Source organism: Dreissena polymorpha, chromosome 1 (assembly GCF_020536995.1).
Source record: "Dreissena polymorpha isolate Duluth1 chromosome 1, UMN_Dpol_1.0, whole genome shotgun sequence".
NCBI classification, from domain to species: Eukaryota; Metazoa; Mollusca; class Bivalvia; order Myida; family Dreissenidae; genus Dreissena; species Dreissena polymorpha.
This window is the reverse complement of record NC_068355.1, coordinates 69,710,656-69,730,581: the sequence shown is the minus strand read 5'-3', so window position 1 is coordinate 69,730,581 and position 19,926 is coordinate 69,710,656. Positions and strand designations below refer to the sequence as shown.

Below are 19,926 nucleotides of genomic sequence, written 5' to 3'. Positions count from 1 at the left end.
ATAACTGTGTGGAGAATTTAACTTCTATAGCAAACGGCTGTACAAACAATACAATAATTAGTATATGATGATATTTGACAAATTATTACATTTTTCATGCTGGTTGATATTGTTTGGTACACAACACTGGACAGAAAATTAAATTATTGTCATTGTGCAGCGAACTTGTATTTCTTTTTATTTTAGGACACTGGTGCAGTAAGCGTATCGTACAAACGAAAAAATAACATAACTATGCTATAATAAATATAGTTTTTATTTATATCAGATAATTGTCCATTTCAAGATAACGGTTGCCATATGTCGATGTGGACCATGGAAGGAGAGCAAACAACTATTACAACTAAAAAGATATATTAGACAGACCTTCTGTTGCGCATCACAACGTACAACAGAGTCTGATAACAGAAATACACTTGTCAATGTACTCCAAAGAAATGCGTTTCCTTAAACACATATTTGGCTGGACATGTTTTTATATGATGTGATAAGCAAGCTTGGAGACACTGTGCCTTTTCTTCCAAAGCTTAGTTCGTGAGGTGTCACAGCGTATTTGATTTGCAGGACCTGCTCATATTTAAAATCTGTTTGTTTACACATTTCATCTAAATAATAATCATATATTTCATACAAAATATTTTATAACATATGATTATTCAAATTATCTGTGCAACTAGCACACAAGTGTAACTATTTAAAATCCAATATATGATTAAAGAGGCATTTTCACGTTTTGGTAAATTGACAAAATTAAAAAACAAATGTTGCAAATTCGCAAATTTTCGTTTAAGTTATAATATTTGTGAGGAAACAATAATACTGAACATTTACCATGCTCTAAATTATCCATTTTAAGTATATTTTGACGATTTGAAAACCTGAAAATAATAAAGCGTTGCAACGCGAAACGATTGAATAATTTGGAAAGTTCTGTTATTGTTATTCTTTGTGAAACTACGAGGATTGCTTATATAAAGTAAAAGATACCATTCGTCATAGCATGAGCACGGATGGCCGAGTGGTCTAAGCGTCAGATTTTTACATCCAGAACTCCAGGGGTCAACTGTTCGAGCCCAGTTGTGGGTTCCTTTTTTTACTTTTTTCAATTGTATTATTTTTTTACTGGAGAATCTTAGGTCCAATGTTTAAATTTATCAATATAAAGCATTTAATGACAAACTTCAATGCATGCCAAAATCAGTGAAAAGGACCCTTTAAAGTCATTCAAATTTTAAATAGTGTATGGTAGAAATATTATGCATGAATTCTTAATGTTAAAATGTATATATATATTTGATAAGTTTGCATCATTAATAGGGTGTATAATGTGTATTTTCCTCTTTTTATGTTAAATGTTTCACAGTTGGTTGGCCTGAATACGATAAACATTCTGTATTTTGTTCTTTTCAGAGAAGATATGAAAGTATCTTAAGGAGATTCTTCTAGAGATTGAATTTATATCTTTACCAATGAACAGTTGACAAACAAAGTAAATGTTATAAATGTCAGGGAGTGATAAATGAAGTCTTATCGGAAAGATCAATGTTTAAGTGACACGGAGTAATGTTTTTTTAACTCTTTAATTGAACTGTCTTTACAAACTAAAAAACGATTCTGTTAAATTACCTGATGGTGCAAGTATTGCAGTGAAAGAAAAAAAATCAAAGTCATCTTGAATGAACAAAATAAAATAAAATTTCTTTTTGACAATCAGGCAAATAAAATAACTTCATGTTTGTAAATTGGTGCATTGGTAGCAAGATGGCACAGCTCCTATTATGACTTGGGCGGTTAAGTATTTTCATTAAGCATCTAAAAGTCTTTTCAGATTTTCAGATTTCATATGAAATTGAGTACATCTATTACTACAATATATGTGTTCGTATAGTAACCTAAAGGTCAATTTCGATGACGATACTATGTTTAGTATTAATTGGTGTTTTATAATATTTGATTAGATATGCAAATTCATAAATTGATAGATTAAACACCGTTAATACTGCTTTACTTTTTTATGAAGTTGCTACTAAGCATGATATATTTATATGCTTTTTATAATGTAATGCAATTATGAATGTGGTGCTTATTGAGATATACTAAAGAAAACCAAATGGGCAGGATATTGGAAACTAGACAAACTTTAATGAACAAGCCTCATTAAGTTTAGATTGTTATTTGTGTTATATCAACTGCTTTGTTGCTTTGTTAACATACACAATCTTATTTCATGTGCATCTATTCAAAATCAGTAATAACATAGAAATAAAAAACATAAATATATACTAAATTTATTAATACATTACCTTTGTTTTGTTTATGCAAAACAAATGGTTTGTTTGTGGAGAGAAAAAGCCTTCCCTAAACACCAATGAATGAAACAGAGTCCCTGTCTGGCTGCATTGTAATATTTGACCTGCTGCATAACAGCACTTCTTACACAGCTTCGCACCTTAAGCACTTAACCTTAAACACGTTTACGATCTTTCGAATAATCCGTGTCAATTTTGAAAAAACAACATACGTTTAACACATTTTATACAAAAGTTGTATACATGTTACATGTACATGTAACAATGTACACATATTAATAATGATATTTAAAAAATACAATAATTAAATAAGGAGATAATATTTAATTTTGGCATAACATATGTTTAAAAAAGACAAAAGATTACATTCAAATAAAGTTGACTATTTAATACTTATGTTAAATTTACAATAAATTAGTTTGAACAATACACAATCATTCAATGTATTCAACCTTATAATAATATTATATGCTATTGTGTTCAGTTTAATGGTAGGATGTAATTTTAGTACGCACAATCCTTCGACATTAATCACTTTCATGCACACACAAAGACTTGGTGAACTGGTCCATTATTATCATGCTAATCTGCTATGACAATTTTTCATATTTGAAGAATAATAAAATGGAATCAGAAACAAACCATTTATGCACTATTTTTTGTTTAAAATGTTAAATGATTAATTAAATGTGTCACATTAAATACCTAGTTTTGTTTTTCATAAACACCAGTTACGGAATGTGGGTTTACTGTGCTCATCAGTAATGAACATGGGCTTGTTGATGCATATATTTCGAGTGCCTGTTGGAAGCATCCTGGTATTCATGCAATGTAACATTATGATGGTTCATGCGTCCACATTTCCATGAAATATGCTGAGAAAACCTTAAATGTGACCTAAAAATACACATACAATGAACCGTGACAATCGGAATCAATCAGGCACTTACGTATTATGTCGTCGTTAACTTGTTTAATATTAATAATGCATCTACAGAATTTATACCGAGGTTAAATGAATATCAGTAGATAATCCTGCGCGTAACGATAATGTCGAATAAAAATGGTAAATGTACAAAGCTTTCAAAAATTCGGACGAAAACAAATTAGCCATTTGGCGCCATTTTGAAAACCAGTTAATATTTTTCACAAGCATCACATCAGTTACTTGTGTACGATCTATACCTTGACTTTAGGAAGTCAATGTTTTTGTGAATCGTAATAGAACCATCAATACTGGTACATAAAGGACGATTTATTATGAAAACAATATTGCTTAAAAGCGTCTGAACAAGTGCCAATACAAACAGCAGCCACTTGTTAACACTATAGCGCACTTTGTTTTTATTATCAGTTCGGTGTAATCATATAGCTTTTTGTGCCGCTTTTCGCAGAAGAGTAAGTGGTCAAAATCAATGCGAGAACAATCCAATTGACTCTGTAAGTGGCCGAGTCTGTTTATTTGATATTTACATTACCTAATGCTCTCTCGCAAAGCCCTGTCAATAAATCTTTTTACGATCAATGTTTAACAATAAGTTCTTATAAAAGCATTCTGCTGATTTGAATAACCCATCATGGAGACAAATATGTACACATTCAACTGCCATTCTGGAACAAGCGTTATTAAAATCCATCTGTTATGATCGAAGAACTCAAACTTAATCATACACATTCAATCCTTTTGGAAATGAGAATCCTGTAAGCGCATTCACTGGCTCACATAAGTGTGCAATCGATCAATTTCTACCTTTTGAAGAAGTATTGATACCTAGTAAAAGCCAAAACAATATTGAAGCATTCGATGAGTAAATTGCAGTGTAACTGTAATCATTATTGAACCGACGTTTGACAGTATTGGGTATCAAATAAATGTGAAAACAATTCAACTCGGAAGAAAAATTAAAATACGATAAGTTTAGATGTATGATTTATGCAATGGGAGGAAGTAACAAACAAAACATATGTTGTGGTTAAATTGTCATTGACTGACCGTTTTTATTATATAACGAAAGTTCAAAACATATATCAATATATACACCAATATATATAACTTAAGACATAAGGAGATTAAACAATTATGGTATTCGTTAAAATGTGGAGGTTTCTTTAGAAAATGGCCTTCAAAAAGTTATTATAAAATGTACTAGTTACAACAAAACAAGTTATTTCCTGCAGGAAAGTGCCGATTTGTGAGGAGATTGGGGTGGGAGGGGGGTAAATCAAACTTTTTTCGTTGTTCTTTTTGTACAGCCGCATGGCATCTGAATGCGCATAATTAAAGATCGTTACACTTCGTGTGTTTCCGTCATTGTTTACAGGGAATATAGCCAAGCTGATCCGATTTTTCTGTAGATAGGTTAAAGTCCATCTAATTGCCGTTCCTTTCACCCAACGCATAAAAAAACACTGATACGTTATTTCATAAAGTTTGCATTTATGCACTGGATGGAAGTAACAAACAAACATATGTTGTGGTTAAATTCGATATAGCAACATTGACAGGTGCACTATTATTTAAGTTCAAGATGGGAATATAAAAACATACACTCATGGATGAAAGGAGTAGTACATTTAATGCCTTAAACATCGCCCCAAATGACCATCCGACCATTGATAATCAAGGCTTTGGTGCAACTGTTATAGGCCTATATTTAAATGAATAATAGCTAATAATTGCATAATTTAATCGTGTAAATAAATATTGTCGAAGAATGTGGAGTGTAATAAGTATCTCTTTTCGTTTGCATAGTTATTGCAAGTGTTGTGCGAGTCAATACACCATTCTATAATGTAAGAATCTCGTTTTATGAACAATATATACGATTTAAAATATGGGTGTTGTTAACAATCTTTTTTTTTTAAGTTGAATAATTTCCACTTTTTTAACTGTTGCTCTATACTTATAAACATATGAACACGAACAAAATCATACTATTTGATTATCTGTTTGGCTTGCCGAATGTTTAATTTTAACATATAACTGTTGACGTGTTCTTTATCATTTCGCAAGGTCAGTGAAGTTAATATCTTTATTATCGCACTCACAGAAAGCGGTCAGTACACTTAACATATTTTTAACATAGTGCGGACAATAATGAATTGCTCGGAAAATTGTTTCAAACGCTAAACAAAACTAAGCCGACCAGTTATTATGGACTATAAGTTATGACATGCTGTCATGTCTTGAGGACAACATAAACGAAATTAACTATGTTTTGGCTTCATAAGATGAAGTTCATAACTTGATATGGTTTTGTTTGGTTCTTTATCACTTCGTTTAAATATTGATTATTTGATCAACTGAAATTATATTGATATGATTAAGAAGTTAAAAGCGACCTGAACCTCCTAATGTTTCATTTTTGACCAAGAAGTGTGGGTATAAACAGGTTTAAAGGCGAGATTTAAGTCACCCATAACCCAGAATAAATGACAAAATAGATCCGCTAAATATTGTCAATATCATGTACCGAAGCAGACACTCAGTATTCACGTGAAGCCTAAAAGAGCAAAACAGTAAAAGTTACTATAAATGCCTCAAATCCTCAAATCGGAACTATCATAAGAATTTTGATATCGACATAAACAAAAAATCTTTGGAACATAATTGGGTCGTGCTCTTTGAAAAAGGGTTTTACTGCATGTGCGTAATGTATCGTCCCTGAGTAGTCTGTGCAGACTGCACTTTCCGCTTTTGTGATTTTTTTTCGTGTCATGAAAGTCTCTTCTTAGCAAATATCAAGTTTAGGCGGAAAATGTCTGCACAGACTTATCTTGGACAACACTTTACGCACAAGCATTAAACCCGTTTAAAAAAAAAGGTTAAGTGATTTCGCCATTTTATGATAACAACAACAATAACCTGTAGTTATGGAAAACGAATAGAGTTCAAAATTGGTCGTCGTGGCGAAGTGGATAACCAATATTATAAGTTACACTGTTAGTAACTGATGGTGTATGTGATATACACCGTCAGTAATTTTATACCATACGAGAACAAAGCCCCATAAACGGCGAGGATAAGCTCTTCTGTGCAGAAGATGTTTCAAGGTTTCAAAATGGTTTGTAAACATATTTACTTCTTTTGTAAACGTATTTACTTCTTTTGAATGTGCTGAATGGAAAGTATGTAGTTCTTCATTTATCCTCTACGTTGTTGAAATATATAGACCGCCATATTCGGAGAGACATCCTGTGACGCTGGCTACGCATATAACATAGTTCAATAAGTTTCTTGAACAAAAGTCAGCCAGTGCTTAGTCCCGGATCCTGTTAGGTTATTTTAACAACCAAAATTACAATAAAACGAATTGCTACACCAAAAAAATGTATGCAGTGTTTGAAAAATATCGGGCATGTTAAGCATATCCAAACACGTTCGCAATCTGGAGGCCATAATCTTGATTTGATTATTACAAACTTTGAAGAGAAACAAGTTAAAATCTCAGAACCTGTATCTGATCTTTTTACATCTTATCATTGCTTTGTCAGCTGCAATGGTAACCAAAGTCGTCCTCCCCTAACCAGACAAGAAACAAAGTCAAGCAAATGGACATCTGAGTCCAGAAACATCTTACAAGCAGATTTTCAAGAATTTAACAGCATTAATGAAATCTTATCTCATGTTAATGCCCATGTGTGGAATTTCACAAAACACATTCATTAATTGTTCAAAAGCATTTACCTCTGAAAGAAAAAAACGTTCTATGTAGACCAAGTGAACCTTTGGTATTCTGGGTATTTTAAAGCAATATATACGATTAACAGAAACAATATATATCTGGTAAATCTGACCTGTCTAGAAAAGAAACGGAAACACCATGCAAAGGTTATTTGTTTTGTTCAAATCCTTGTAAATGCATCCAAACTTACAACATGTGACATTTATGCAATCACAAGGTCTGTGAGACTAAAAGAACATCTTTCAGATAAACACTTATATTGACAGAAATAGTAAATATATCGTTTTAAGCTGGTGTTTTCCCTGACACATGGAACAACGCTTTGATTAAACCATCGTGGAATAAGAAAGGTGTCCCTTTGGATAATCGAACTATGGCCCGGTTTCAAATTTGAAATTTCATTAATAAATTCTGGAAAAAGCTATATTGAACCAAAATAATGTTCAAATTGAGGCTCATTATCTCCTTCCGACATTCCAAAGTGCATAAAGAAGACATCATTGAGGCGAAACGGCAATGCTTAAAATATAGAACAAGATAAGTATTGATGCAAAGCATCAACGGGCGTCGGGAATTTCAGTGTAAAAGGCACTCAATAAAGTTACCTGGAACGATTTTTTTTCTACTGTAAATATTAATATATTGGCTAATTATTTTAAACAAAATAGAAAAATATACTGGTATAACCATTATCTATGATTTTGTGTTATAACTCCCAAATAACCATTATCTATGATGTTGTGTTATAACTCCAAAATATCCATTTTCTATGATTGTTTAACCCCCAAATATTTCATAGTTCATTTTATTTATATTGGTTTCCTTTTTTTACTGGCTTCCGTATGCAGAGTTCATTAACGGAACAGAACTGTGTAGGTTTTAAAAAATCTGCTTCATCTTGTAAGCGTAATTTCATATTTTTCTCAACTTCAATGGGAGATGATTCTGAACTTATTCTTACGTTGCTCATTTACGATAGGGGTTGAGTACTCATTGATATGAAAACACTGTACAAGTTTACGACCCCCCCACCCTCTTACACATATATTTCATGGGCATACTAAAAACAAAAATGGTTACAATAAAACAGCATATTTATTTAAACTAAAATGTGTACATCAATCTACTGGGGCTCGAACCTTGGGCCTCTCTCATGTGAAGCGAGCGTGTAACCACTTAACTAAGGAGCCGCTTGAAAAATCACCTTCTAGCTAAGATATTAATACGCTATTAATAGTCGCTTTAAATGTAAACCCGGAAATTTAAACGCTAGATAGTGAGCGGCGTTAAAGGTCCATACCAAAGGGTCCATACCACTGGCAAGATACGGGTCAGGACTGCGGCCTTCTATATGTGGTTCTTACAAAAAACTGTAGGAGGACTTGATAGTAATGAGACTGGGGTGCTGTGATGTGATATCATCATTGATAAGCGGCTGCTTCCTTTATCAAGACTCATTATTACAATTAATAATACTTCGCGCTCTATAGCGCCTTTATTAGTAACTAGGTGGTTGCTAGGATAGTGGAACAAACAACTTTTTTTTTATACAAAACCAAAAGGCTCCACCGGTTCGCGTATGTGCCCAGTCCCTGTGATCTTTTATAATTGCCCAGTCCCTGTGATCAGTTATTAAATTAAAAGAATTAGCTTTGCATTATTGGCAATAAATGTTGTAGTAAATGTAATAGGCAGAAATGCAGTACTTATTTACACTAATTTACAAAAAAAACTACGCAAGATATTCTGACAACAAAAATATATACATTGACCCGTAAAATAACTTCTCCTTCCATAAGCGAAAAAAACGTATTACATACTAGTCGCCGCACTTCAGTGCGACGCCAATGAGCTTTTAAAAACCATTGATGAAAATCACGTGACTATCATGATCAAGGTTGACCTGAGTGCAGCGTTCAACACAATAATGAGCCGCGTTCTGAGAAAACTGGGCATAATGCATGTGCGTTAAGTGTCGTCCCAGATTAGCTTGTGCAGTCCGCACCGGCTAATCAGGGACGACTCTTTCCGCCTCAATTGGATTTTTGCTAAGAAGATACTTAATTTAAACGCAAAATATCATAAAAACGGAAAGTGTCGTCCCTGATTAGTCTGTGCGGACTGCATAGACTAATCTGGGAAGACGCTTTACGCACATGCAGTGTGCCCAGTTTTATCAGAACACGACTCAATTGATATCCCAATACGAATTCGCATACTGCAAGACAAAGTTGGTAGTCATGGCGTTCTCTTAACATTTATCAACTCCTACATGTATCTAACCAACAGAACAATTAACATGTTAGTTGAAAAGTCGACATCGCAACCTGATCTATTACTTTTCGGCGTCCCTCAGGGTTCTTGTACAGGGCCAGTTGTATATACCCGGCTGATCCTTTTTGGATATTCGGATAACCATTATATTATTTTCGCAATCAAACAGGCCATTCCGAAAATGGGTCAGGTGTTTCACCAGAAACTTTATAGTTGCCTGGAGGACATCATGAAGTAGATATAAACCTTCAAAAATTAAAATAAAACAATCGAAAACATAAAGTATGTATGGTATATGGAACCAGGCACAAGTTAGTGAGTACTTTAAGCGTGGTTGAATGCGAAGTGAAACCCGTCAATCATTTAAGAGATCTTGGTATTAACACGAAAACAAAAACACTAACAAATTCCATTGTAAAAGCACAATAAATTTCCCCTTGATGTACGAAATCACTTAAATGTTTGATTGTCTGAAGCTGTAAATAAGCCTCAACCAAGTAACGAATATATAATATAATTTAAATATATACGCAAGTGTTTTGTTGACGACGGTTATTACTGAACAAACACAGCTAGATTTATCGTTCAATTAATGCATGTTGGATTAAACGCATGGCTTGATCATAAAATGTCACATCGAGTTCAATGGGAAAACTCATGAATGCAGAACCGTGTTTTATATCGTCGTGACAATATAACTAATGTGTAATCAATGCACGTTGCCTCATTAAATAGTTCAAATTAGTCGTTTAGATGCTTCTCTCATTCATGCTATTTAATAACTTACTATATTAACATCCACTGAACGCTCTTTTATGGGTTAAAATAAACGGCAATCTGAAATGGGCCGTCCTCTGTGAAAAATGGGTCAACTGCATGTTCATAAAGTGTCCTCGAATTTTAGCCTGTACGGACTGCACGACATTTCAGGGACGACAATTTTCCTCTTTAATGGTATTTTTGGTTTACAGAAAGTCTCTTCTTATAAAAAAAATCCAGTTTATGCGGAAAGTGTCGTACCTGATTAGCCGCTGTGGACTGCACAAGCGTATCTGAGAGAAAACTTTACGCTCATGCAGTAAACTCCCTTTTCTCAGAGCACGGCCTAAATGTATTTTAAATAAAGGTTATATCAAAGTACACTACATACAACGTTTTCAATCGTGTACCATTAGGCTTTGTTATTTTGCGCGAGAAACAGTATTTTCCAAATCTTTAGCAAAATATTTAACGCAATTTAGCCCTAAAATTTATAACACTAACATGAATGACATACATGATTAATCAAAAATGCATTTTTGTAACTTCCTAAGAATATCATGTTTATTGTACTTCAATTAAAAGTATAATTGCGTTAAATATATGTACAGTCCACACAGGCTTATCAGGGACGACACTTTCCAAATAAACGAATGTTTGCTAAGAACAGACTTTCTTAAACGAAAAATATCATTACAGCGGCAATAGTCGTCCCTGATTGCCTGAGCGGACTATACAGTCTATTCTTGGACGACACTTAACGCACACGCATTAAATTCTCTTTTCACAGAGCATGGTCCATGCATATATAACACAGCCAATACGCTGCATATAAGCTGCTATCAAGAGCACAATTTAACTAGAAACTGTAGTTTTATAAGAATTCTCTTTAGAAAACCAATGTATATACGTAAACAATAATCACTTGGACTGTGAATATATACAAATCTTTGGGACATTTTTTAATTGCTCGTGCGCGTATGGATGTTTAAAGAAAAGAAGCACTCAATACTGACTTAACAATGTAAAAAAAGTTACAAGCTTTCCAAATAGACAATCGATTCAAATAATTGAAAGCAAACCTTGATAAACTCGAAACATGCAAATACAACAGAACGACGGCTAGTGATATTGTACGATGTATGTTAATCCTGGAAATCTTGAACATATACGATACTCATGGAACAAAGGCATAGACGTCTTTTCATTCGGTTTGCTTATTTTCGAAATGGGAAAATACCTGTTTATAATATAGTCCCAGAGAATATGGCGAGCAAGCATATATGCATTCACGTCATTTATGACTGAAATTTGTTGCACATAGGTATTTAATCTGCTTCAGATTGTAGAAGTGTGAATTTCAAATGTGGAGCACCCAATATTTGCAGCGTGGTTATCTGGGAAAAACGCACACTCCCTGCTGTCAGATAATGCATATCACCCAAACATGTTAAATCGGATTCATATCAGAATTCGCCAAGACTTGACATTGATTTGACACAACTAGTGCAATTCGTTAACAAATTATCTTCTACGAAGATCCATGTGCACCTCTAATTGATATTGCGAACCTGTTGTATATTTTGCTTGCTTGTGTACGTTTGTTTCAATAATAATTTCGAAAATAATTATGTTAACCCTTAGAGAACTTTCTAAAAATGTAACGAAATTGTACGTATGTCCTAAGCGAAAAGTTATGCTTTTATCAGAAGCATATGTTAGGTGTCACAATATTTGCAACATACGTTTTTGTCGTCAGTTGACCTTTCATTAAGGCTTTTAGAAATTTTCGTATCAACTCACTAAATTAATTGCAACATATGTAATACATTACATTACATTAAAACATTTTATAATAAGAAACATACACTCCGTGAAAAATATGGCAATAAAGCAAATATAAAAGGAGAAGTCCTAGTACAACGATTTAAACGCGACATTTAAGCGTCTGTTCCATCCTCTAATTGACACAGCGTACAGCTGATATGGATTGTATGAACTTATTTATCCACGTAAAGGTGTTTTTCAAACAAAAATGTGTACATATTATACTGAATATTAACCATAAGGTCATATACAATTAAAAATCGCAATTCAAAACCATGTATTCATTATTTAATGTATGCAACGTTATAGAGCTGGAGTAATCTTCCTCTCCCTCTCCCTCTCCCTCTCTCTCTCTCTCTCTCTCTCTCTCTCTCTCTCTCTCTCTCTCTCTCTCTCTCTCTCTCTCTCTCTCTCTCTTTCTCTCTCTCTCTCTCTCTTTCTCCCTCAATCTCTCTCCCTAGCTATCTATCTATCTTTCTAGCTATATAATTGTATTTCTATCTATCTAATAATCTATCTAATTATTCTAGCTATCTATCTATCTTTCTAGCTATATATTTAGATTTCTATCTATCTAATAATCTATCTAATTATTATCCCAAAAAAGATTGATCTGGAATTACGATTCTTACCCTGAGAGTCCTTTACGAAGATCGGCTGTACAATCTTTGTCGTCTCGTCCATCATTTTCTCTTCTTCCTTCTTGTCCACCATCGTGCTATCGTCTTCTTTTATTTCTTTACACCATTGCTATTTACAGAAAAGATATGTTTTATTTTTATTTTTTCTTGAACTATGACAAAAGATATATACCGCTATATTGACAAAGATATTGTTAATAAACATTATTATATGCTTTGGCTGTTGTTTTCCCTCCTAAATATTGCATACTGCCTAATTTATAAATCTTTTATAATGCGTGCTTATCATTTTTATGAAGCGCTTACAAGCACGTATGACCCGCTGAATAATTCGATCAAATTGCAATCTAAATCTAATCAAAACCAATGAGTTATAGAGTGTGTTTTTTTATAAAAAAAGTTGTTGAATTGGGATATGTGAGTGTTGTTGTGACATGTGTGCGTAGTACATACAATAAAATGGCGCATAAGATTAACAGCAACTTTTGTCACAAAAAAATAAACAAATGTAAATTATACATATTATTTCAAGTTTCAGGTGTACTAAACGGAAAGTGTAATGATTAAAAATGTGAATCACGAGAATCATGTAATATACAGCGATAGGTTGACCTCAACACACCTGCAATGCTTTCCAGATTAAGTCTTTAAGACATAACGTAATCGTGTATACATAATTTAACGAATACACGACACAGTGTAGGCCAGAATGTTATGTATTGACCGGTCGCCCAAAAGCACAGCTGTCATCCACGACATAGATCGAAACAAAGGACATACATTCATGCATTTATCATTCAACTGCAATCCCACGCATTCGTAATTGTATAATGAGCATCTATTCAACATCAAATATTGCGTGAAACGAATTGCACGAATGTTAAATAAAAAGCATATCTACTAACAAAACAATCGAAACGTTTAAATGCATGTCTTTTTTGTACGCCGATTTGAATTGTCGTCATTATTGTTGTTGTTTGTTTGCTTGTAGTCACGGCACAATTAATACTGTTCGTGTACGTTTTTTTATCGAATGTATCAAAACTTCTTTCAACAATTAATTAACGTATTCAACTATCGTTGTTAAACAGTTAATAATTATGCACTTAATTAATTGTATAATACAAAAAACACATTCGCTTTGTACAGACCACCCACTGACAGGGATGTTGTTATACACTTTAAAGGCTTATAGAAAACAGTTTATAGATTTCACTGTGATCACGTATGCTTATACTAAAAGAAATATTTTAATTAATTACGTAACATTCTAATATGAAAGATTAACTGCATGTCAAATAAATAAACTATACTTAATAGAGCAGCGTAACATCAAAGCATTTAACACCGTAATCTTTATTTAGCCCGCGTGGTTGTGCACTAATTTTCCAGGAATATTATAACTGTAGGCATAATAAGATCAAAATCACTAATGGCGAATGCTATGATATCGACGTATAATCGTTAAAAGAAAACGACTGATAGTTCATAACGAAGACCAACGCTGAGTGAAGATCTAAATTTGTTTGAGGCGATTCCAAGAAAAGTATCATGAAAAGTAAACGATGATTTGAACAAAGTGAAATGAGTACAGCGACACACTTTTTGAAATTTGATAGATCTATTCACACATGCACAGAAGCAATACCTTGAAATTATAAAGAGATAAAATATAACGAACGTTAATGAAATTTAATGGATAGATGTTTTTGAAAACGACGATTCTGAAAGAGTTTAATAAAATCCGATATTGTTTTACTAAAACAGTTTTAATGTAAATAGTTTACTGTGACGCCATGTATCGTTGATAACGTCATATTGCCAAACAAATCCTAAGTACAAAAATGATACCAATGAAATTGCGTTAAATGTTTTATTGCATACTTTTGTGGTAAACTTATTTATCTTGTAATTTACTGAAAATAAGATTGAGCATCTGTTCTCGATTTCGCGATTATTCTAAAACCAGCTGTAACACGATAAGATTAAGCGCACTGTTTACATGTGTCGATAAAGTATGCAAACTTTACTTTTTATACTATTGCCAACTTAAAAAAACAACAGTTGAAATAAACAATGTGAACACAATTTGTACTTTAGATGCCTATTCTTTAACCATGTTTTAGAAATGTGCACAATCGTTGCCAGATTTCTAAACATTAAACCCTTTCTACGTTAAAAAAGTACATGCATCAGAATAATTGTTTTTTAATTCATTGCAATATGGACAATTGTGAACATGAATCCTTTGATTGCAATATGGTTATTGAATTATGGTAACCATTGTCATATCGGTTACATATAGTCTTAAACTTGTCAGATTTGAAGCCAACATAATGTTTCATGAACAACTAAGTTTTCTACAATACGTTTTAAATTGAAATCTAAACCAACCTTTATCAAATTTTCAAGTAGGTAAATTTAAACCTGACAAAGACGGCAAAATACACCGTTTGCATGTAGTCATTTCGTTACATTAAGTACCGGTCTATAAATATTTTATTGAGTCGTCAATCATTTATCGTAGAGTGTAACATCTGTTTGACTATAATATATGCGGTAAAATTGTGCTTCAAGTGTAAACAAAGATTTTTCCGGATTTACGTCTTTTCTCAACATCGCATGTCGAAGATGCAAATTATCATTGATTTGGCAGTGAACCTATCTGTAAACTTCCGTTAAGGTTTGTGTTTTGTTTTGATTTCGTGTGAAAAAAGATAACAAAATCATATACACGGTAAAGAATTGTATTTACATAGCGCGGATAGTATCAATTTTTATATAAAAAATCATGAAAGGAACGCGCAAAGCGTACTCAACTTGATGGATGATGTCCGACCGACTGAAATAATAACAGTGTAGCCTCAACATATGTTGAATTTACGATTACAACGTGAAAACATAATGCATTCTTGCTTTTAAGTTCATTATGTTAAAATATATACAAAATCATGATGTGTTTAAATTAAAACAATATGTACTTTGTAATTCGCATACAAAAGGATAAAACCCAAAACTAAATAATAAGTCCCTAATCGGTATTGTTGTTGTAAAAATTATTATTATTAAAGATGAGCAATGCATGCATTAGTTTATGGCACGACAAACCACAATTTATAGATACCCATATAGTTTGCCAAGAAATTCGGTTATATTTGACTGTCTACAAGATTGATTTCAAAGTATATCGCTGTATTAAATTTGAGAAATTAAAATAATAAAATAGTTGTTATCTAACAAATGAATGTTTAATACATTGACAGACTAGTGAATGACAAAACAAATTATATATGTATCTGTATGATTTATATTATCCTGTTGGCATCATACGTTCCACAACTGACGTAACTACATAAACCTCAATAACTTTTCAAGTTTTATGTACTTACATTTGTGAAGAATACATTAGGATCACACACGTATAACTATATCTCCACAGTCAACGCCAATCATATTTTATAACGTAACACACTTAGGGAACGTTTCTCTCAATATTTTTCAAATAACATAGCAGAAGACTGTTTTTAACAGATTGTTAATCACTACGTCCGATCAATTAGCTTCCAATGAGCTTTCCCGTAGAGCGCAACACACTCATCACTGCAAGTTTGTTGTCATCGAAAACATGTCCATACACACAAATTAATGCCCACTTAAAATATTTGTTCAGAAATATCCCAGGCCACTGACATAACGATACGTTTCATCCGATTTCTGATAGCAGTATAATCTGTTAATCAACTGGTAATACACAACTCTCGAGCGCACACGCTTGGCTTTTGCTCCGTCAATATTTCAACTAGTTATCTGACAGACTTGTAATCAACGACGCTCTGTATACTGATTTGCTGGAATTGATTTAAGTAAATATTCCCCATTTTGAATCGTTCTTTTAATGCCTGGGAAATATGCAATAAAATGCCAATTTGTTCTAACTTTTGGCGATGGACACTTGATATCAAACAAGTGTATAACTTTTGTCTCCGATACTATATTCTTATCAATACTTCTATGAAAAATAACACAGAGTGTGAATTGATGTTTGTCAATTTTTTTTTTATATTTAAAGCATATTGTTTACACCAGAAGTAAGTTCAACGTGATAATAAAGCAATACGTACACAGACTCTATTTAATCATGTATTAAAGTAAATGAATATTCATTGAATGAACGAGAACACTGTCATGTATTTCTAATTCAAATGCTCTTAGCAACCTGCCTGATTAAAACAAAATCAAAGAATTATGAAGACTTGATTAAATTATACGGAAATGTTCATACATAATGTTCGAACGTTCAATATCATTTATTGTATTGTGTTGTTGAAATTTAAATCATTCAATTTAAGTAAATATGTGTATTTATTACACAAAAACCCTATTCTACGTTCAAGAACTTTTTCTGCGCGAAAATAACTTTCGCGATTATCGTTTTCGTTTAAAAAAACAATAATTGTTAATACGAACGATTTAAACATCTTACATGTACCTTTGATCACACTGCTGTGGAAGTGAAGTTCATAAGTCTTTACATTGCAAGTTGTTATTGGCCGGTTGATATATTGTTTTGTTAAATAAACATAGTCCTTATGTTTATGACGTCTACATAGAAGAGCAGAATTCTAAGATGTGAAAGCTAGAAAATAACTTATGGTCAACACGCAATCAATTCCACATGTATTATACTATTTTTTCAATAAATGCTCAAATGTAAATTTCATTAATTAAAAAAGCATTGCACAATGTATACATAAAGTGGGAATCTAGCGTGATTAATTTGTATGGCATAGGTTCTCATGAAAAACCTGGTTTCTTGGGCTTTCATAAACCTAGTTTTTCATGAGAACCTACTAGATATGGGTAAACTTGAGTAATATTCCCGGTAATGTAAATATTTGATACCAGACGAGTGGTTTGGTATATCATTCGAGGCAAATTCATAATTTTTACGTTGTGATACACGCAATAACGACAAGCACATTTTAAATCGTCCAAAATATGCGTTTATATGCCTTTTTGCAGTGCATTAATATATGCGGACGTAAATAGTTCCATATACAATATATTTTGTCCGAACCACCATATATTAAGATTTCCAATGTACACAAACAAAGCATCGAATTCCATGCTAATACGACAAGTCGATATTGCTAAAACGACAAGTCGATATTCAGCAAGAACGACCAGTTGTTATTAGTGTAGCATTTGGAACTTCTATGTTGTCAATAAAAATACTTCAATAAATAAAAATGATTGTGTCACATTTTATGTAAAATGTAATTAAACGAGAACAACAAAATATGTGTACGGGATATTCATTAGACAATAACACTATTATAACTGTAAGCATTCAATCTGTATATCGTCAATCGCGGATAATAAATTTATATTTATACAAAAGGTGTATGGAATGTAATGTCGTAAATAGACCTCCGATGCATTTACATTCCAAACCAACTATTTTTAAAACTTTCAGGAACTTCTTCTATACAACTTTGAAAAAGAATTTATACTAACTCGTTAGTCAATATAACGTCGATGGCAAAGGTGAAGTTGAACATCACATCAACAGCTCTTCCGCCTTTCGGTAATTATGTTTGTCCGTAAAGCTTATTTAGTCGTGCACAAACTGCAATATGGAAATTCATGTAATTTGTGCATCTGACATATTTTAGTACAATATAAACATACATTTTAAAACTGTATTAATATATTTATTTTTATTTATTTCAATATTAGAGACCACGATTTTTACAACACTAGGAGACTGTGTGAAGCCGAAGTCAAAAGAAGCCAGAATGGACGCCATTCGAAATGCTATTGCCAGAGGAACATTAGTAGTGCGGTGGAATAGTGCGAGAAGAATCGAGAAAAATTGTTTCCGACTTGAACTCGACATGAAAAGAAATTTAATTGCCCATTTTGTAGAATTCCTTTTTTTAGAGGGATTGTAATCTAGTAGCTTGAGTTGGGATAAAACAGAAATTTTAATATATAATTCATATAATATTATTCATGTGCATAATGTGTGTTTAAATGTATACCAGTATTTAATTTAATGTAAATGCTGAATATTTACCTCAGTCAAATCAATGTTAATGTTAGGTGTTTCTTGTCGCATGTGTAAATCCGGTGAAAGTAATTACTTAAAATTCTGACCATTTGTGAGTCAAACGTTGTTCTAATAACATACAAAATTCTCAAAACTGTAAAATATTTCAACTGCTACTGACAAAAGATATTACTTCATTTAGTGTAACTGAGATATAGAGAAATTTGGAATAATAGTAATGTTTAATATAACACAAATGCTCAATTGCCTTGGCTAATTTCGCAAAACATGCATTTAACGAAGATTTTCGCTCTTTGTGTTTATCAATTATCCAGATTTTGAATAATGTTTAACCAAGTTGTTTTGTTTTCATTCAATTTGTGCTAGAAATGAACACTACACAGTTTACGTTTTATTATTAACTTAAATTAAAAAAAACAATATTAAATGACAACATTAAATCTGATGTAAAGCACAATCTTAATCACAATTGCATTAAAAAAGAGTAGCGTTAACCACAAAATACAATAAAAATAAAGAAAGGCAACAAGAACATGACTTTTATAAACAACGTTGTATGAACAGATAATCATGAGATGTAAATAATGACTGAGATTTGATGATAAAGCTATTATCACAACTACAAAATCAAGGGTAAATCACAAATAAATCGAAAACATGTGAAAGTCATTGCATAAAAACAACAACACGTAATTTATGTTTCTTTGCGTAGTGCCACACCGTGAGCTACTTTGTTTGTTTGCGGCTTTGAACACGCTGCTCGAGTTCTTCCCTGGCAAAGTGGGCATCTAAATCGGTGTGCATTGCAAAGTCTTAACCACAATTATAAGCATATCTATCCTACACGTACACATTCTGCTACTTATTTGAAATATTTAACCAGTTTACGATATGGATAATATGTATATTATAAATCTATAATTCATTTTGGTTCAGACTGTTTGTATTACATTTTTGTACAAGTTTAAACCTTTTATGTTAGCTCGAATGCGTTGAAAGCTGTTTTCTTATTTGAAACGCTCTCTAGTCCGTTTCCTGGTACTAGAACCAGTACTTGGCGTCTATGCTGGAAATCTAAAAAACGCTCCCACAGTGGGGATCAAACTATGTTTGTACAGGTATGGTTTAAGCAGTGAAACTGCAATCGACATAATTTCAAAAGGTTTAAGATCGCATAAAAAATGAGAAAGCCACCTGTAGATTTGTTTAATAACTAAAACTCTATATCACAATGACCTGTGTCTCTGTAGTTGTCGCCTAGATGGAAAACCAATGCCGCAACAGTTGAAGGGAAATATACCAGCGTGTGACCTTTAATGATACTCCAAATTGCGTTGGTGCTTGTACCTTCTGGCGCA

The 19,926-nt window shown here is 32.7% G+C and overlaps 1 protein-coding gene and 1 long non-coding RNA gene across 2 annotated transcripts in view; one reads left to right on the top strand and one right to left on the bottom strand.

The window, feature by feature from the left end:
• The window catches only part of LOC127834304 (sodium-dependent dopamine transporter-like), a 46,367-nt gene extending 30,088 nt beyond the window's left edge, over positions 1-16,279 (bottom strand). Inside the window, exons 1-2 of the mRNA XM_052360040.1 lie at positions 15,885-16,279; positions 12,487-12,604 (exon numbers count right to left, since the gene is read on the bottom strand). Coding sequence (XP_052216000.1) covers positions 12,487-12,568 — 82 coding nt within the window. The 5' untranslated portion in view covers positions 12,569-12,604; positions 15,885-16,279. The remainder of the gene's footprint in view (positions 1-12,486; positions 12,605-15,884) is intronic.
• LOC127834436 (uncharacterized) lies at positions 15,056-18,504 on the top strand. Its single transcript, XR_008027940.1, has 3 exons — positions 15,056-15,178; positions 17,972-18,082; positions 18,235-18,504. It is a non-coding gene; the product is annotated as an uncharacterized LOC127834436 (long non-coding RNA).
• Positions 18,505-19,926: the final 1,422 nt, after the last annotated feature.